The sequence below is a fragment of the Abramis brama genome (assembly GCF_963993115.1).
Source record: "Abramis brama genome assembly, chromosome: 5".
In the NCBI taxonomy this organism is placed as follows: Eukaryota; Metazoa; Chordata; class Actinopteri; order Cypriniformes; family Leuciscidae; genus Abramis; species Abramis brama.
In genome coordinates, this window is record NC_139967.1 from 1,728,825 (window position 1) to 1,750,319 (window position 21,495).

General features: G+C 36.3%; 1 protein-coding gene across 2 annotated transcripts; it reads left to right on the forward strand.

The window, feature by feature from the left end:
* Positions 1 to 14,697: 14,697 nt before the first annotated feature.
* LOC311083526 (arrestin domain-containing protein 3-like) lies at positions 14,698 to 21,200 on the forward strand. 2 transcript variants are annotated; one of them, XM_084115115.1, is made up of 7 exons: positions 14,698 to 15,016; positions 15,246 to 15,287; positions 15,450 to 15,510; positions 19,031 to 19,175; positions 19,390 to 19,486; positions 19,839 to 20,095; positions 20,578 to 21,200. In XM_084115115.1, exons 1-7 carry the CDS (start codon positions 14,707 to 14,709, stop codon positions 20,917 to 20,919), a joined length of 1,254 nt encoding a protein of 417 aa, XP_083971241.1. In that variant the 5' UTR covers positions 14,698 to 14,706; the 3' UTR covers positions 20,920 to 21,200. The 2 variants fall into 2 exon arrangements, with proteins under 2 accessions (XP_083971241.1, XP_083971242.1); XM_084115116.1 differs by lacking the exons at positions 15,246 to 15,287; positions 15,450 to 15,510 and having other exon boundaries at positions 14,715 to 15,016; positions 19,054 to 19,175; positions 20,578 to 21,184.
* Positions 21,201 to 21,495: the final 295 nt, after the last annotated feature.

A 21,495-nucleotide genomic window follows, 5' to 3' on the forward strand; every position in this document is an offset into this window, starting at 1 on the left:
AACGGACTCTTTTAAGGAGACTTTGTTGCCCTGATTCCACGCGCTGTGCACGAATACACTGCAGGCTCACTCTCGCTCGTATCCAAGGTAAATCTTCAATGCCATCATCCTGGACATGTGTTTTATTTAACTAAATACATCATAATCAGCTAAAACGCACAAGCACGCACCCAGTTTTACAGGAAGTAAAGTGACCTGCGCATGCGTTTTAGCTGATTATGATGTATTTAGTTAAATAAAACACATGTAAGGGATGACAGTGTTGGTGATTTACCTTGGATACGAGCGAGAGTGAGCCTGCAGTGTATTCGTACACAGCGCGTGGAATCAGGGCAACAAATTTGGAAATCCACTGTCTCCTCAAAAGAGTCCGTTTGCAAGCAGCAGAAGGTCACCTTATGCGACACACACACACACACACACACACACACACACACACACACACACACACACACACACACACACACACAGTAAACCTGTGTTGTTCACTCAGCTGCGCATAATAGCACCGAATTATATTGACCCACATTCTGTTTTCTATCATGCGCCGTGCACATTTGCCATGATGTAATATGCACGCAAACGCACCAGGGTTCGATAGAATCAAGTTGAGTGTGAAACCAGGAACAATCGCGCTCGGGCTCGTACCGCAGCAAATGACCCCAGTGTGAAAGCACTCTAAGTCTGCTCCTGGAGGGCCAATAATGTATTGCAGAGTTTAACTCCAACTTGGTTCAACACACCTGCCTGGAAGTTTGTAGTGATCCTGAACACCTTGATTAGCTGGTTCAGGTGTGTTTAATTGGGGTTGAAGCTAAACTCTGCAGGATCTTGGCTCCCCAGGAGCAGGATTGGGCACCCCTGCCTTAAATGAATTGAGGTTGTAACAACACTTTAAAGGATATGTTACCAAAGATGATAATTGTCATTTACTCACCAACATGCCACTCTAAACACATGCAAAAATATTCATAAATGAACAATGGCTAGGCTGTTAAGCTCTATAAAGGACAAGTCAACACTATAAAAAATGCAGTTAAAAGTAGTGGATGAGTCATGTTGCCTATTTTAAAAGTTTTAAAACTTTGTGTAATGAACTGATCAGATCATATCAGTGTTAAGGTTACTACGACATACTACAACAACAACATCAAACCTCATTAGTTCTTGTGTCATGACATTTGATCAAAAGACTTGCAAGAACCAATGAGGCTTGATATTTATGTAGTAGCTAATACAATAAAACATTATTGTAAACAAAGACTGAAATGTGTATGTTTTCATCATACAAAGAGATTGTATGATGGCAGAAGACTTTGAATATGACATACAAATCGTATAGGTTACTTTTTAGACAGTTACTCTGAAGTCATTGTATGAAAAGATGTCACTATCACTAGGTTTATGATGTGAGTAAGTAAGTAAATGATCACAGAAAGACTGCTTTAAAATAAATTGACTCACATCCTTATCAAGGTTCTCCAGTACTGAAGTCATTTCTGGAATGTCCTCATACCGCTTTGACCTGAATAACTTTGAGAGATGACCATCTAGAGGCCTTCCAAAAAGGACTTGCTCGGGTCCTTTGACACAAGCCTGGTGAATTCTTTGCTGATCTATAAAAACATAAATGCATTTACAAATTTAACAAAGATGCCAGGGTCTCACTGACAGTCTTACAACATTAACAAGTTAAAACATTTTAATTTCACTCAACATGAAAGAACTGGTCATATAATCTTAGGATATTAAGTTTGCCCATATCTTCTAATAGAACAGCACTTGTTTGTGTCTACAATTGTTGTGTAAACAAATTTATTATAATAGGCAAAATAGGAAAATTATGATTTTTGTCATAATCATGTAGCCCTAAAACATCTTACTCCCCAAATACAATGAGGAAAAAAATATCAACATTTTTTATTTCTATGGCTGGGTGATGCATTGAATATTATACTGATGATGTTGCTGTCAATCTAAAAGTGAGCAATGCTATAAATATAGCTTTTATTATGTGAAAATGTTTTCTACAAATAACGTAATTCTGAATTTCATGATTCTTCAGAGCTTCACAGGTAACACAAATTACATATAAGTTTAATAATGTGATTATTACACTACAAAAATTTATGAACTTATATTAATAACTTAAGTTACATCGCAACTTACCTATAGAAGACACGCCGTTTGCACGTGCTCAAAAACATTCATATGGTAGCCTATGTCATTTGAAAAAATAACAACAGGGCGTTTAAGAAACATAAGTCAATCAAGCATTTTTATTTGTCATGTTAAACACAAATGGACTGGCGGCGCTGCTTCAGATATTAACTTAACGTTAACATTACTGGTTAGGTGTTTCTAACGATAATGAACCGATTAAGAACACGCTAAAAAAAACTTATATGTACACTATTTTATCTATTTATAAACATTAACTTATAATGACGACTTCTCTTTCTGCTCACGTCTCGACAGCAGCTCGGTGTCTCTGTCGAGCGAGCAGAAATTTGCCTGGCAGTGCGTGTGGCTCCTGATAACTAACGTTAATCGAGTTTGCCAAATGTAATCAAAATGTGCCTGGAATCAAAACACGGACGAGATGCGCTACCGAAACAAGCCTAATTTAACATGAAAGAAAGCACAAATTAGGGTATACTTACTCATTTCATTATTTGCAGTCCATAAAAGTCCACCTGTACTCGTTCAAACGCGGGCTCCTTCGTCTTTTCTTGCATCAGCAACTTCTCGTGCAAAAAAATGGCGATGGCGCGTCTGCCTCAAATTCGTTCAAATAGTACGTCATTATGACGTAGAGTTTCTGGCACATGCGCATTACACAGAAAGTTGATAGAACCTATGCTTTGTTGTTATATGAACACGTTATTGAAAGTTTTCCATTTCCCTTCAAGTTCAGGTTGTCATAACTCATCCTATTGTGTAGTGAGACACTGCAAGTTGACAAGACGTGATTTTACTAGTCCACCTGACTAAAACTCAGAATCACTTTTTACAGTGTACCCGTGAAAGTGCACTGGAACGGCAGTCAAACCCGTGACTTCCCACCCGTGAACTCGTACTAGATCAATGTACTCCCAGTTACGAGTTGGAAAAACACGGGTTACAGGTTGCCTGGATGACAGAACCAGATGACAGAAAGAGACGACAGTTAAGATGACAGAAAGAGACGACAGAACAAGACGACAGAGCAAGATTACATAAACAGAGAACATACATATCAACATATACTAATTTATCTGAACAACTAGGCAATGACTGTTGTCAAGGACAAATGTATAGTACAAAGCACAAAGCAGTCGGCTCATTTTTGGCACAAATGGAATCCCATACTAAAGAAAATGCTACCTGATATTAGTGTTTAATTGGGTCTGTGTTTTATGATTGACAAAGTGTGTATGTTGGTTGAAAACCTCATAGTGTTCTGGAAGAATGGCTTGATTTGAGTCATGTATAAAGTGTTTTGGTAGTTTTAGCGCATTGTGGATGTGAAATTAACTGTTGTGAAGCTGAAAGTTGATTAGAAGAACTATGTGAAGAGTTTTTGAAAAAGTGACCTAAGTAGTGAGAAATGTGTCCTAGTGATTGTAAAAACCTGTAATGTTAGTTAATGCATTAACCAAAATTAATTAATGAGTGTTACCAAATGAACACATATTAAACAAACATTTATGGACTTTAATTTTCAGCAGATGAATACAGAAATGTTACAGATGCTGAAAGAAAACGTGTTACACACTGTTATTTTAGTATCCTTGAGATAGTTTTTAGTAACATTTTGAATTTTTTTTATATTTACCATTTTAATTTTGTTTTTAGTTATTGTGTTGTGTGTTTTTATCGTTTTTATTAGTTATAGTATGTCTTTTATTAATTTTTATTTCAGTTTATTTTTGTACATCAAGTTAAACTAGAGGAAAATTGGAAACATTGCCCCAACTAGCTGAAAGTTTAAGTTTTAATATTTTATTTGATTTCAGTTAATGTTTAATTTATTTATTTCAAGTAATGAAAATGTTTTTTGTTTTTTTAGTTAACTATAACAACCCTGGTAATATGTTTTGAATACAGAATAACTGAAACTGAAATTGAAGGGGGTGGCATCAAATTACAGTTTATTCTGTAGAATAGTTTCTTCAACTATTTGGGCAGGTTTGAACCTGTGAATCTTTAGAAAATAAACTATTTTTTCTTAGTCACATTTCAGAAGTGAGGGGGACAGAAATGTCAAGTGTAATACCAGTTTTTTCTGAACCTTTTCTAACTGACAGGTTGAATTTTTTTCTCATCTGTTGCTTTTAATTGGCTAGGAAATCAAATACACTGTTGAACCATAATCATTCATTTGTATGCTAGAACATTGTGTCCTGGAGGACCCCGACTGCACATTTTAGATGTCTCCATAATCAAACTCTGATTCAGCTAATCAGTTAATTATCAAAAGGTGTGTTTGGACTTGAATAGGGGCAGTGCCGCTTTAAGTCCAACACAACTAAACACTCCAAGACCTCAGATGGGATGGATTTTTGCAAAATCAATAAAAAGAGTTTGTTTGGCTGGGTGAACTGTTGTGAACACATGTGAGAATTTTGTATGCAATGCTTTGAGAAAATTATGCATATGATTTGTAATTTGTATGAAAATATTGAAAACTTACAATCTGTTCAGGACAATTACAAAGTGTTCAGATCACTGTGTTAGTTGTTTTGAGTGCAGTGATATGAGTTTGGATAAGTGTGCCAAATTGATTGAGAAAGATTGTAAAACACACCTAAAACACATAGTTTAGATGCAGGGGTAATGTCTCCACTACACATAAAAACCAGGCAAAAATTTATTTTTGCTTGGGTATTTAATTTTTTATTTGGTCTGTTTCTGAATGGGTTTGTGATTTGAAAACTATCTGCCCCTTAACACCCTCCATAGTTCAAGCACATATTAGCTTTTCTCTATGCATTTAGACATTATATGAAGAGTTCAGATGCAAAAGCCTCTAAGTGCCATCTGAAATGTTCTTCTAGATTGATCATTTTTATCAAGATCGTATATTTAAGTTCAGTAATTTCACTTAAATGACAATTAATAGGTCATTTTCATTGCCATTTAAGTGAAATAACTGAACTTAAATATACAAGCTTGATAAAAATGATAATTTTAGAAGAAAATTTCAGATGGCACTTAGAGGCTTTTGCATCTGAACTCTTCATATGTAAACCCCACCCTCAACCCCCACATACAAGGAAATTACATGGAAAACTTTTTTTGTTTAAGAAAAACTATAGTTATTAACAACACTGGTAAGATATTTTGGATTCTGTTATTTCCAGATTGTAATTCTTTTAAAAACACTCCCATTTAAAAAAAATTCTAACCGTAAATGAAGAAGCGAGTGGCATCACATTATTATGCAATATTTCTTGAGGCTATGTGAACGTTTACAGATGTTTCTTCAACTATTTGGGCAGGTTTGAACATGTGGACTTTTACAAAATAAACTCTTGTCTTACTGTTATTCTCAATCGATGTCAAATTTCTCCAAACTCAGGACACCGCTGTCAAAACAATTAAGATAACACAAAACCTTCCATGTTTTTTTAACCTTTGTCTAATTGACAGGTTTTATTTTTTTCTTATGTCTTGCTTTTAATTACTTGCATAATCAGTAATTTGTAATGACGCACCTAAAGACTCCAAGACCTCAGATGGGATGGATTTTTATAAAATCAATAAAAAGATGTTATTGAACCCCCCCCCCCCCCCCCCCCCCCATTGCTTTGAGAAAATTATGCATATGATTTGTAATTTGTATGAAATGAATGAAAATTACAAATGACAAGTGTTCAGATCACCGTGTTGATTGTTTTGAGAGCAGTGATCCGATTTGGAGAAGTGTGTCAAATCGATTGAAGAAAACTGTAAAACACACTTTTCACACTATTTAGATGCAGAGGTAATGTCTCCACAACACAGCAAAACCAACCAAAAATAGCTTTTTGCTTAAGTATTTAAGTTTTAATTTAATTTTATATGTTTCTGATTTCATTGGGTTTGTGCTTTGAAAACGATCTGCTTCATATAGTTCAAACACATATTCTATGCATTCATGGTATACACAGTACAGTAACCCTATATGGTCCACACCCACCCCAAGGAAATTACATAACTTTTACTGTTCTCTGGAGTTCAGGTTTATCACCTCCATCTCCCACGATGATATCTAGACCTTCAGAGTCCTATAAAAGAGCCTCTTCTGTCTGATCTGAGAGTCGACGGCTGCTGTGCTGATATTGCTGAAGCCTCAGGATTTTACAAGACTATACAGGAACAGTGAGTATATGTTTTAAAGTTAGTTTTTAGTTTAAAGTTACCAACTTGCATTTTAAAAAAAAGAACTGTGGCATAATAATCTAATGACTAATGACTAATTTTTATCAAACAATTGTCAAGATTTTCAAAAGATGTTCCCTATTAGTTTTGTAATTAAAGATTTTAACTTTAATGTTTGACTCTGTTCTTTTATAGATGGGAGGATCTAAAGCCCAGGAAAGGTAATTCTCCTCAGACTCCTGTGATTAAATCTGTGCACTTCATTATATATATAAGTACCGTATTGCATCACAATTAACATCTAAAAACTGGATAATTCTGACAATAACTTTTCTAAAATATATGAAATAGCTGTATAAATTCAGCACTGGTCTGTCTGTCGTTGCAGTGAAGTGAGAATCGAACACTCTCTGAATAACAACGAGAAGGAGTTTGTAGCCAGAAGGAGAAATGATGTTCTACAAAGCCTGAAGAAACTTAAGATAACCTGCAGTGAGGTAATATTATACTTTGTTTATCTGCCTGGATATTTATAAATGGTGTTTTAGCTGACGAATATCAATTGTTTGCTAAATCAATCTGCGTTTCAGAATGAGGTGCCAAACATTGCATTACTGGGATCTGGAGGAGGAGAAAGAGCCATGGTGGGTTTGCTGGGATCCTTGGATCAACTCCAGAAAACAGGTCTTCTGGACTGTGTGCTTTATCTGAGCGGAGTCTCTGGATCCACCTGGTACAAACAACACACACACACACACACACTCACGCACACACACATACTCACGCCGCGCACATACACACGCACGCACTCACACACACACGCACGCACGCTTACTCATACACACACACACACACACACACACACACACTCACTCACGCACACACCCGCAAACTCACTCACGCATGCTCTAGGTGCATGGCCTCCTTATATCAGGAGCCAGACTGGTCCACCAAACTAGAGACTGTGAAAGACAAGATCATCCAGAGACTCAGCGGTCCTGCAGTCAGCTGGACAGATGCTTTTGCCAAACTGAAGAAATATTACTATGAGAAAGACATATTCAGCTTGACTGACGTCTGGGCAGCGATGTGTGTTACAGATTATGTGAAAGAGGTCTGTAACTATTCATAATACAACCCTCAATGATGTATGATCTTAAAGGAATAATTTAAATTCTGTCATCATTAGGGGCTTTCGCAGCGGAGGAACCTTTTCACAGTTCCTAGAACTATTGCCGGAAGCTCCCGGATGTCGACGTGTTCGCACCGCAGGAACTGGGAATGATTTTAGTTCTAGGAACTCCTTTTGGAGGAACTAATTTACTCCTCCTTCAGAGTCGGTCTAAACCAGCGCTATAGGAACTATCCGTGACGTTAGTGTTCGCTGATTGGCCGAACGCACGCAAAACACCAGAACCCGCCGGTTTTAAAAAGCTGTGTAAACACACAGATTATATAGCCTACTATATATATTTACTCCATAAACTAACTCTACGAAGATGTAAAACAGTGATAGATGGAGCTCTAAACCTTTACACTGAGGAGAAAATCCAACGCGACTCTGAGGAGAATAAGAGAAACATGATTAAGTATTTCTGCTCAGCAACACTGGACATCAAACACACGGCATACGCTAATAACTCTTCATTACTTTCTAGGTATAACAGTTCTATTTAATAAAGTTTTAGACAGATCGTTAACTAATGAACACGGAGAATGCGAGCACTATGAGCTCAGGGCTCTGGCGTTCTCAGCGTCGTCAAAATAAAAGTCACAACAACAATATACGTCTTATCTTACGTCACTTCAGAGTTCCTACTGATGAGGCTAATGCAACCAGGAAAACTTTCCTATGGGAACCATTAGTTCTTGGGAACCATCCTGGCGGCCAGTTCCTAGATCTACCCAGTGCGAAAGCCCCTATTTACTCACCCTGAAGTTGTTTCAAACCTGTATGAATTTCTTTCTTCTGCTGAACACAAAAGAAGATATTTTATAGAATGTCGGTAACCAGGCAGTTGATGATGGACCCCACTGACTTCCATAGTAGGAAAAAAAATATAGAAGTCAAAAGTCTGAGACCCTATTGAAAATCTGAGATTTATAATCGATTCCTAGTGTAACTGTTGTAGGCCAATGAGAGCTGTGTGTGTAAACCTCACTCCCCTGATCTCAAGAGTAACAATAGAGACTGCGGTCTTTAGCTTTCCAGACCGGAGACCCTGGATAGAATCAGAACGGGTAGCGAGAACCGGTTACACTAGCAGGTGTTTTTCACTTGAGCTTGTTTGTGACTGAATAATTGTCCCAGTTCTCTCCTACACCAACTTGATAAATAACAGCTACAGATTTTTTTCCTCTTCAGATAGACGAACACACACTCTCAGATCAGTGGGACCAGAAGAGTAAAGACCCGTTTCCCATCTACACAGTGATCGACAAGCACAGCAAACAGAGCAAAGATGCAGGTCTGTGTGTGTGTGTGTGTGTGTGTGTGTGTGTGTGTGTGTGTGTGAGAAAGACAGACAGAGTTCATGTGTTTGTGTCAGCTGTTATATGGACGTGTTTCTGTCTGCAGACCCCTGGTTTGAGTTCACTCCATATGAAGCCGGTTATTCCCTCACTGGAGCGTTTGTGGAAACATCCAACTTTGGCAGCAAGTTTGTAAATGGCTGTAAGATCAAGGACCAGCCTGAGATTGACATGCTGTACCTGCAAGGTAACAAACTTTGTGACAGGAGAGTTTATTAATATTTATAATATCAACTTACATTCTCTTGATTCTCCGTTGTACATTGACCTGAATTAGAGAATAGTGTATAACAGATCAATAGTATCTGGGATTGATCTGGAGATCAGGGGTCTCATTTATCAAGCCTTTGAGAATTACTCACAAGAACACTGCTAAGAATTGACTTAAGAGTAAAACAATTCTTGGCTCAGAGCAGCTTTTAAAAGTTAGTTATCAAGCATCTCAGTCGTAATTTAAGTGAAGTGTAGGACTAAATCTTAAGTGTCAGTCTTGGAGATGATTCACAACACTTTGATGTGCCACAAATGGGATTTTGGATGACGACATTGTCAGGGTTCTGTCACTTCTGTCTGGTTTGTATCTTGGTTTGGTGACAGAGCTCTGACACTCCCGGTTTGTCATGTGTTTGTGTATAGTCTGGTTAGTTGTGAGCACATGGCTTGTCATGTATTTCCTTGTGCCATGTGCTCTCCTGTCTATTGTCTAGCCCCTCCCATCTTGTTACCTGATTATTGATTTATTTGCCCCACCTGCTTTTCTCCTTACCCTCTTTTGTTTGCTTCCCTATTTAGTCTCCCTGTGTTTGCAGTCCTGTGCTGGGACCCGTTCTTTGTATGTTGCTTAAAACATCTGAGATCAAATTACACATCCAAGATGATATCATCGTGCTAATCATGATCTGGCTAATTAGGTTCTTTGAACACACCTGTCGGATATGATTAGTATAGCTCGATTGAGTTATCTGAGATAATTGCGCGTTCATGCGCTGGTTTAAAAGGGGATATGTATCGATAGTAGAAACATTGATCAACGCTGCTATTGGCTGCTCAGCGTGGCCAAAGAGCGGCTCAGTTTTTCTCCTCAGCAGAGCAAGAACTAATAGTCGAAGTTTATTCGGAATTTTAATGTTTAATCAAAACGGCAGGGAACACCTCAAAGTCTGCAAAAACCAGGAGAGAGGGCTGGCAAAAAGTAGCAGACAATTTAAATCCGTTAGAAGTGACCATGTTAGATGTTTTTATCACTTATTAGCCTATATTTTTGTATTTTAATAATTGCATAATTACTTTGTTCATTGTAATGTCAGAGTCGCCACACTAGAACATGGGAACAAATAAAAGTGAAGTACAAAAATATTCTACATAATCGTAATTTTTAGTTATTATAGTCTCTTTTATAAAAGGCACTGTTAAATAAATGGTTGTCTGTAATTTTTGCTGCATTAAATTAAGGCTGTATAGTCATTTCAACTGTTAAATCTTGAGTAATGATGAATTGCTTTGACTTGTGAAAGTGAAAACTGATAAACTTATGTTAATGTAAAAAATATTTTGCTATGAGTTATTGATCACATTTTTCCTGAGTGTAGTTCATTGTAATGACATTGTGTTTTCCTCTTTTGTGCACTTTTACATAATACACCAACACTATCTGTCCCAAGAAAGTGGTGGCTGAAATATGTGCAGTAGTGGACATTTTCTAACTTTCCAAAGGAAAGAAAGTATAAGACTTTGTAATGTCCATTTGTTTCCATTGCACTGGACAGTGAATAAACCCTCTCAGATAACTGTCATATGGAGGAACTAGCCTACCTGCAAGTGCATAAATAACTTTACTTAATTTATACTTGTATGCTTTATGGCTGCAATATAAGTTGCAGGATTCCACATCTACAGAAAGGCCCACAGAAGAGTCTGCACAGACAGAGGAGACATAGGCCTACAGGTGGGCAGTGTATAGACCACTTTTCCTTTTTATTTGTTGCATGAGGCATGTGTCTAATATCTCTTGTTGCAGGCACTTGACCACTGGCTTTTCTTTACAAAGAACAATTGAAATAAAACTCAAGGAACTAAGCATATTTGTCTTTTATTAAACATTTAATGAAAAGTGTTTTTTTTTTGGCAATGTTGTGTAATATGGCACATGCAACAATGGCACAGGCCCTGTCAGGTGTGCAACCCTCAGACTTTTCAGACACTGACATCTTCCCTTTAGTTAGCCAAAGTTCATTTCATTGTGTGTCCTTGTCCTGGCTAGAGCTGCATTGTAACTGGTTTGGGTCAGGGAATGGGGTCATAAAACACCTGTCTGCAGGAACATGTCATAATCACCTATGAAAAAATGCAGTTCTGTTAGGATCAGCATAAGTGTATGTAATACAGTGAGCTTGATATTTAATTGTGGAACTTTCCTTACCACTTTCAAATAATGTGCATAAATGTGAATCTCTGAAAATTCTTAAGTCATGCACAGATCCTGGCCATTTTGCTTTCACACTTGTGATATGGAAGATTTTAGTCAACTGCCTTTTTTTATTTGATATAATATTATTAATCTGGAATATTAAGAATCACAATAGAACTGGGCTGCACATTTACATTGTGAACCCCCTTTCTGTTCACATAATCCCCTTCATTGAGGCCTTGATGGCAGTCTATGGTACCAATCACGTTAGTGAAGCCTGAGTGACATATCTGTAATCGGCATGGTCATGATTGTATGATCTTCATAAAAAATTATGATAGCCTAAAAAAAAACTGCTTTACAACATTGGGTCTTAAGTGGCTTGGAAATGCCACAAAAAAAACTAAAACTGTTTTTTTAACCTAAAAGCGACAAAAAAGACAATCTCACGAGTCACGAGAAAAAAATATATCTCTCAGAAAGTGCACTATCGCGCTGCGCTGGACTTCCCGTATCAGCTCCGCTTATGAAGACGGGATCTAATCCTGTTAACATGAAATAAGCTGCTCCCGAGCAGGTTTAAGATTGCGCACCTGTTGCTATGACAGCAAGTCCAGGATGAGCGTTGAAGAACCAAACAATCCAAGATCATGCCAAATCGCCAACAATCAAATCCAGCTAAGTGAGTTAGCGACGTACGAAGAACGGACCCCAGAACGAGTTTCAATGTATGACATGTTTGCAGCGTTGAGCAATGTAGCCAATCACAGACATGTGTGTTGATTTCTTGAACGCGCAATGGCCAATGAGAAGCATTTAAGATAGAATCCACTCACCGCTCAAAACTGAGATTTTGTTCCGTGCTGCAAGCTGGCAAATCCGCTCTGATTACAACAAACGAAGTGTTGACATTATGAAAGATTTATTGTGCAGTCTGCTTCATTGATAATAACGGAGTTTTGTGAGATCGCGATGAACTGAGATATCAGCTTTTTAGGAATTATTAAGGGACCCTTAATAATTCCTAACAAGCTGATATCTCAGTTCATCGCGGGGAGCGCAATTTGCGCTATTTCTGTCATGCCGAACCATGCACACAGTAGAAGCCTATGCTTGCTTTTATGTTAAATTAACAGTGGTTTGTGAATGTTTATGCTTTAATAACAAATAATTTTCGCCATCATTACAGGTGTTTTATTAATATTTACCTTACTTGTGAGCATCAAAAGTAGCCTACAAAACTCTCGAGGTCAAATGATAACCAGATGGTGACGGTAACAAGAGTAAATATTGCTTATTTTAGTTATTCCTCTACAGCCATTTCGGTAATATTTTCTGTCTTACATTTAGCTGTAAATTTATGATGGCATATTAGTTATACGTCTCACCCAGACGTCCACTTTCAATAGAAAATTATGTCAACACGGTAAATAAACCAGAGCTTGTCAGCAGTTTCGTCAATAGTAAGCTTGTATTTGTGGATAGAGACATCTAGTGATAAACCAAACATTAGACTCAAATACCTAACAAGGCTTGAACTCAGATGGCATCTGATCTCTATTAAACCTATATTAGACTCAGTTTCAGATGCTCTGGATTCAGTAGCTGATACATTTTTTTTTATGACAATTCTTTTCCAATTTTTTTTCATGATAAAATTCTTATATATGGTAATTCAAGGTTTAAACAGACCAAAAAACAAGGACACAAATGCAAAATTATGCCTGACTAACTAAGAATAACAAAAGGGTCCAAAAAGGAAGACAAATGGCACCACTGAGGGGCTAAAAGTTCAAACTCATCCAATCTTAAAACCAGATTATACAGCACATATTTGCTTTAGTTTGCAAGTTTATTTGTATAGGACATTTCATTTCATTTTAATTTTTTTAATTTTTTAATTTTTTATTTTGAGCAATTCAAATTCCTAAATACATAAGGATGAAAATTAAATAAGATATGTAAAAATAAAAATAAAAATGACTAAAATGACAAAAATTGTATTTAAAATGTACTCAAAACAAATATACGGAAAATACTCACTTTATTTAGAAATGAGCTAGGGGTGAAATCATAGGACTAGAGTAAAAGTAAAAGTAAAAGAACAAAGTTTGTATAAACTATTTTAAGAACATTATTTTGAAAACATTTTATTTAATTCAATATAAACAGTTAGGCTATCCTATTGATATTGTTTTGGTTATTAATAATAATAATCACATAAACAATACACCATTACAATATTGTAGAGTACATTTGTTAATGGTACAGTAGTTGGCAGTTTTTATAATAAAAAAAAATAAACCCGGAAGTGATGTTGTCGCTGCTAGGTTGACAAAAATGTAGACAAGGCTGAACATAACGAAACTAGTGTAATAGTTGGATATAGTAGGTGTAGTGCGGAATGCGTATGGCAAGCTCTTTTAACTTTTATTCATTTCCAGGATATGAATTGTTGATATCAAGAATTACATTTTTGATATCAACAATTATTTTTTTTATATCAAAAATGTAATTGTTGATATCAACAATTTAATTCTTGATATCAACAATTGAATTCTTGATACCAAAAATGTAATTGTAAATGTAATTTTCACTAGTGAAATGTCACCAGTCTGCCATTCAAAATCAATTTTTGATATCAAGAATTGATTTCTTACTAGTAGAAATATAATTTTTTATATCAATAATTACATTGTTACTAGTAAAAATGTGAATTACTGATATCAATAATTCAATTGTCACTAGCTGAAATGTCTATTCTTGATATCAACAATTGAATTGCTACTAGTAAAAATGTTAATTTTTGATATCTGAAAATGTGTTTCTGATATCAGTATAATTTCAGATATCTAAAATGGCTTTCTTACTAGCAATCACATTCATGATATCAGAAATTAACATTGCCACTAGTGAAAATGGAATTATTGATATCAAAAATAAAGGTTTTTACTAGTAAGAATTGTATTTCTGATATGTGACATTGGAATTTCAACTACTAAGAAATCAATTCTTGATATCAACAATTGATTTAATATGGAAGCCTATGGTAACATTTCACTAGTGAAAATACAATTACAGATATCAAGAATTATAGCTTTTACTAGTTGAAATTCAATTGTTGATATCAAGAATTATCATTTTAACTAGTGAAAATTGAATTGTGAATATCAAGAATTAGCTTTGTTACTAGTGGAAATGTAATTTCTGATATCAAAAATAGCCATTGTTACTCGTAGAAATCTAATTCCTGATTTCAATATCATTTTAACTAGTGAAAACTGAATTGTTGATATCAAGGATTCATATCCTGGAAATGAATAAAAGTTAAAACGGCTTGCCATATTATGGCGCATAGTATGTTATGGGAATCTCAAAGCTAGCCCTCAACTCGTGCTAAGAATATTAGCCCCGCTTCACATATGAGAACGAGAAGACGACACCGCTTGCTGTGTGTGTATAATAATACAATGTCAAGATCCATCAAAGAGCTTATTCTCCATTACGACCCCATTAATGAAAGCAATATTTTTACTAGTGGGGATATTGTGGAGGGGCGAGTTGTTTTGGAAGTGACCAAAGAAATAAAGGTGGATAAGTTTTTTGTGAAGTTCACGGGAGATGCGGATGTGAGATGGACTGAAAAATCAGGCGATGACGAAACAACCATCAGCGACCATGAGAGATACTTCAAACTAAAGCAATACTTCATTCAAAAGAGCTCGAAAAAAGGTAAGTTTATTTTAAATATTTTTAATATTTAACACAACATTTTAAATATTTATTATAAGTAGTAGTAGGTTACTTGTAGTAGATGTGTGAATCATTTAACTTACAAATCAAAGTAGGGGCAGTTCTCTCTCTCTCTCTCTCTCTCTCTCTCTCTCTCTCTCTTTCTTTCTTGTGTGTGATAAGATTGGGAAATAATAACTGACTTCTATTTCTTATGTGATGTCTAAAGGACAAAGCGAAAAGAACACAACTCTTGTAAGTGGAGAGACTTGTAAGTGATGAGTTTTTATATACCGTGCACTAATAAATAAATGACATAAAAGTTGCAGGAAACCTGAAAAGATTGTTTGCTGACATTAGACTAATTATGCTTGTTGAAAGAGGAACACACAACACTCTTTTAACCCACACCAACATGCCTTCTGTTTCACAGATGGACCAGTGATTAGACCAGGATGTCATGTTTTTCCATTCAGTTTTCAGCTTCCTCAACAGTGAGTGATAAAACACGATCTATGGTTCTTAGTTGTTCTTTATTGTGTAAATATGTGAACAGTTAAAAATAATAGCCGATAAACACAATATAAAGAAGAACATAAAGAATATAAATATTATGGGTCATTACGTGCCAAATCAGCCAAATTTCGGAAACTTTCCCAGCTTAAACTTTTGATTTGGTTCATATTTTTTTTCTGAAGAAACAGGGTTCCCACGCTTCTTGAAAGTAGCCTACTTGAATTTCAGACACATGTATTCAAGGACTAACACAGGTCATTGAAAGTGCTAGAATTAAACTTTAACTAAATTTTATTTTTTAGAGTAGCATGGTGCTATTTAAGAAATTGGCCTTTATGCGCTGCGAAAGCAAGAATGAAATGGAGGAGCTACTGATAAGGAGCGCCGTGAGCGCATGGATGCGAGCTCTGCATGATAAATCTGTGAGAAGCGTGGAGCTGTTTAACTCAGTCAGTGCCAGGGAAATGAAGAAATCATTTCATATTTAGATATTGAATAATAATAATAAAAAAATCTCATAGCATTAAGGCCCGTTCACACCAAGCACGATAACTATAAAGATAACGACAAAGATAACTATATATGCGTCCACACCAACGAACGATAACGGTCTTTTTATTCTAAGCACGCGCGCGCGCGCCCCATTTTAAATGCGCGAGACCTTTAAATTAGAATGGATTCTGATTGACTGTCAGTGTTTTATCGTTTGACAGCTGAAAAAAAATCGTTCTGAAAGTGATCCCAACGATATCGTTCCTCATATCTTTATCGTTATAGTTGTGGTGTGAACTCTGTTATTCTTTAATATGGAGAACGATTTTTAGAATTATATCTTTATCGTTATCTTTATAGTTATCGTTGGTGTGAACGGGCCTTTATTTATGTGTTGTGTCACCTCGGATTTTGTTAATAATGATTTCATTTGATTGGGAACTGCCCTACACTGTTATTATTCCAATTGAATATAATTTGACAGTTAGAATTTGACATGTAATTAAAACAAATGCCCTTATATAAGCCCCTGAAAATTAACGTAACCTAAACCAGCCATGGTACCAGCACAAAACACACTCAGCAAAATATTTAATTATTGTTATTAACAAAACTTTGAACATATTGAGATATTATGTAAGGGATAATAATTATAGCGAATAACAACCCCGACAGGCTGAACGGGACCCCGAGGCGAAGCGGATCTTGAATCAGCCTGAAGGGATTTCGCCTCGCTATACATTATCCCGCTTATTACATGGCTACCTACCTACAAAATAAATACATAATTTGACACAAATTATTGATTTGAAAAGGAGTTTATTGATTTAAAAAGGATTGTATTGCTTCCGCTAAAGAAAAATAGTCCGTTCCGCGTCCATAGCAACGCTTCCGTTTTCATGGCAACGGTGTGTTATACTTCGCAGCGGTCTGTTATCTATCTATAAATTACAGGAACGTCTGTCCATAGATATCATATAAAGGCAACAAGAATAAAGTTCGACATAAGCTATTATCAATGAAGTGGAGTCTACGTTTTTTAATCAGTTTTAATTTGATAAACATGACACAATATACTTGCAACGACATGAAAAGAGTGTTTACTGTTATTAAAAACTGATTTGTGAGCTTTAGAGAAACTAAAGGTGTTTTAATTAACACGAAACACACGTGATCGTAGCCATAGAGAGAAATTTCTCTCTATGGCTCTGGAACAGCTGTGTCGTCATCAGAGCTCCTGCAGCCGCTCTTGAGAAGCTGCGCTGGCTGAGTTCTCAGGCTACTCTCAAATCGCTCTCTCAGTCACGTGAATAAAAATGAAGTTATTTCAGCCAGCGCTCATACATGTATTCATAGATATCATATATAAACGCTAGATGTCTTATGGCGCAGTCACTTCCGGCATCACCGTTCGGCCATCTTGTCACAGGCAGGCTTAATGTAAGGTGAGTGATCAGCACACACACAAATCCTCTTATCTCGCTGAAATCTTGACGGATTTGCAAACGGTTTGGTTTCTTACAAACGTTATTAACGTGGCTATAATTCCGAATGCTTGAACATGTAAGTTATAATTATTCATATGTATGCAGTGTATGTATGTAGTGTCATAACTACATCTCTGACGTTTATAATAAACCAAACCGTTTGAAAATCGGTAGAAAATTGAGCAAGTTATGGTTATTTAAAAGTACATGCACCATTAAACGAGTGAGCGAGCTGCCTGTGGCATGATGGCCGCCACGTGCGAACGTCGACCTCCATTGGCCAGCAGCGCGCACGAGACATCTAGCGTTTATATATGATATCTATGCATGTATTTACATCCTGTTTTCGGTCGAAGTCCACAGTAGTCGATTGTCGAGTTCTCCACTGTTGCTTAGTTACCTATGATCACGCACGTGAACTCGATAATCGACTACTGTGGACTTCGACCGAAAACAGGATGTAAATACAGGTATGAGCGCTGGCCGAATTAACTTCATTTTTATTCATATCTTTCACATCTACTGAAGTCAGATTCACCGTGTTCACTCTGAAGGAATCACTCACATTGGCTGTGCACTTGTAATGACACATCAAGGATGTTAAGAGGCTAAAAGCAGGTTTAAAACTTGCCCTATTGAAGTCAACAGGGTGCAAATTTTAAAAAGAGGATAACATGGTGTAGGCAACACCGATTTTTGTCGTTGTTCTCTGTATTGACAGCACTCCAAATTTACAAATAAATTAGCTCAATGTTAAAATTGACCGGAGTTCTCCTTAAAAATGAAGATTCCATTGCTTTGGGGAAAAAGTATTTGTATGGCACTCTAGACAGGTATGTAATTATGTTGAAACAAGATGCATTTCTAGTTTCAACATTATTTGTTGTTCAGATAATCCTCTTTAAAGGGAAAGAGTATAACAGCTGCCTGTACATTTGGTTTTCGACCACTAAAAATGTGTACAACTGACCAATTTTCTCATGGAACCACATTAAGATCCCCATATCTCTGGGACTGAACCATATAGGGCCTTTAAAATGAAAATACCAACATAAAAGTTTGACAAGAACCAGAAGGATATTAAAGGTGCTCTAAGCGATGTTGGGTGAAGTCACTTCTTGTTGACATTCAAAGTATTGTCAAACAAAACAGAGGCTAGCTCGACCCTCCCTCCTCCTCTTCCTATCCCCTCCCCCTCCCTTCCGTGCTTCCTGAACCATTTAGAAAAACCAAACTGGATTTCCCCACCTGTCCAGCAAAAACAGAGCCACCCGAATGTCAGATTGGAAGCCTATGTTCCCACAGCCCTATGTTCCCACAAATGGCCTATGTGAAGTAAAAAAATAAAAAAGTTGTAAAGTATATTTAATGCAGGTATGCTAACAGTTATTTGGAATAAATTAAAACTTATCATACAGTTGCAATTGCTAAAGTGCATATAGGACCATATTATGCACTATAATAATGCTTGTCAGTCTTTTCTGAAAACCAAAAGATGTTTATTTTACCTTAATTTCAGAAATATGCCTCCATCTTTTAAAGGACAGCATGGCTCAGTTAAGTATGTGTTGATGGTAAAGCTGAAGAGGTCTTGGAAGCCATCTACTACATGTACGGAAATATCCTTTTTGCCCAGGAATGATGGGACCAATGATCATTTACTGGTATGAATTATAATACCATGTTTGACTCTTTGGTGTTCATCTTTTGATAAATAGAGAGATTATGTAACTGCTTATACTGTTATCAGAACTCATGTAATGTGATTTAAACCATTTGCTTGTGACCTAGAGCTTATAGAAAATGTTATGTAATTTTAGTTTACTTATTTATTTATTTTTTAAATGTATTTGTTTTTGTATACACATATATATACAGCAACCACAATCTGGCACAAAAGACAAGAAGATGAAACTTTTTGGCTCAGGAAAAATGTCAATGACAGTAACAGCTGACAAAATTGGCTATATGCAAGGTGATAATCTGTGTAGCTCTTAAGCAACTCAGTCAAAGCTGCATAAACTAAAGACACTAGCCTGTAATGCCAATGGCCGGGTTTCCATCAACATATTTTTATGCACATTTTGAGATATTGCATAAAAATTCTGGATGTAAATATTTTTATTGATATTTATCTCCAATTTCTCTGAATGTGACTACTTTGTTCTCCTAAACACACTAAATGAAAACACTGCTTTATCTGCAAATAGGTTTTACATTAATAAAATTTGCAACCTGGATGGAAAACCCTGCCATAGTAATTTTGCATTTGTTTTCCATTGTTGATAAATGTATCTAATTCCTTATAATTCCGTACATTGCTGCAGGTGAAAAAATCAGAGTTTCTGTTGATATTGACAACTCTTCATCTCGTGACGTCAAGCTGAAGTACAGCATCAGTCAGAAACAGACCTTTATTGCTGGCAGCCGCACTAAAGGAGGACTTAAGTATATAGTCAAAGAAACTAAAGATCGCATCCCATCTGGAGAAAAGACAAAATCCGTAGTGGACATAAACCTTCCACGTGACCTGACTGTCACCATTGAAAACTGCAGAATTATAAAAGTGCAGTATGAGCTCAAGGTGCTATTTTATCTTCCTTAGTATTGCTATATTTAAAGTGACAGTTCACCTCCAAATGAAAATGTACTCACCCTCATGTCATTTTAAACCTGTACAACTTTCTTTCCTTTTTTGGAACACCAAAGAAGATATTTTGAAACCGTTGAAATATCCTTCAGATGTCAGAATATCTTCTTTTGTATTCTGCAGAAGAAATTTAGAATAAAATCTAAATAAATAAAGAATAAAAAAATAAATCTTTCATTTTCTCACCATTAAAAGAAAAGAAAATGGAAGTAGTAACTATTCCTTTAATTGTCACAAATTTCTCAAATGCTTTCTAATTTGTGTGGTAAAAGAGACTATAACAACATTGATTTTACAGCATATACAAGACTTTCTTGCAAAGAGTAAAGCAAAAATAAATAATTTGTTTTCTCTCATTTGTAACTTCAACACAGTTTCAGTTTGCTTGAACTATTCTGTACATGGTTGTCTTTCAGGTCTATCTGGATGTGTCTTTTGCCTCAGATCCAGAAGTCAAATTCCCTGTGATTATTCTTCCAGCTGACCAACAATGTCCTCCCTGGCAAGGCCCACCTGGGGGATTCCAGCCATATCCGTCGCCTCAGCCTAACCTTGTGCCCTATCCTGGTGGACAACCACCTCCATATGCAGCACTTTACCCCAATCTGAATGACCCTTCAGCGCTGCCCTATCCAGGAGCTGCTGCAGGGCTTTACCCAAATCCAAATGCCATGCTGCCTGTTTTCTATCCGACTCAATCTGCACCAGTTTATGATCCAAATCAAAGCACCAAAGAATCCTCTCCTAATGTGCCTTAGTCTTCTTCACCAGAAAAACTTCTGACTACCACTTCTGATGTCAATTATAACTTCATGGTTTTATCTGCATGAATTCAAGCTTGGTGCCTATTATTGTGCCTCTTTAAACTTAGGACTGTTCTTCATTTTACAAGGAATGTACAGTATAAGCTGCAGTTTTTGAGATGTCAGGATTATTTGGCCTTTGTAGTTGTAAGGCCCGGCTCGATCGGCCCAATGGAGGCATCCGGTCAGCGGGTAATTTGTAATTTGATTAAATGAAATGAAATACATTTTCTCATATGTATTTTCTCGTTATTTCATCTGACTCCATAAATGAAAAGGTTTTTAATGATATCTGTGCATCATTAAATGTGAGCGAATGTTTGACTATTCTTTTTTATCTCTTTACTGCAAATTATGTCAGAGTCTGTTAGAATAAAATCAAATGTTTACAATGTATTATGTCAGGTAAATGTATCATGCCAATTACATAATCAGTTCAAAGATAATTAATACAAAACATAAAAGGCTCTGGAATAAAGAGAAGAGATGTGAACCCAACATTAGGAAATAAATGATGCTGAGAGTCTCGTC

Bases quoted from the DNA above. Each gene is read 5' to 3' on its own strand.
- LOC311083526 (XM_084115115.1), top strand. From the start codon at position 14,707: ATGAGAACGAGAAGACGACACCGCTTGCTGTGTGTGTATAATAATACA. The intron at 15,017-15,245 runs GTAAGTTTATTT...TGATGTCTAAAG, and splicing joins TCAAAAGAGCTCGAAAAAAG to GACAAAGCGAAAAGAACACA. The intron at 20,096-20,577 runs GTGCTATTTTAT...GTTGTCTTTCAG, and splicing joins AAGTGCAGTATGAGCTCAAG to GTCTATCTGGATGTGTCTTT.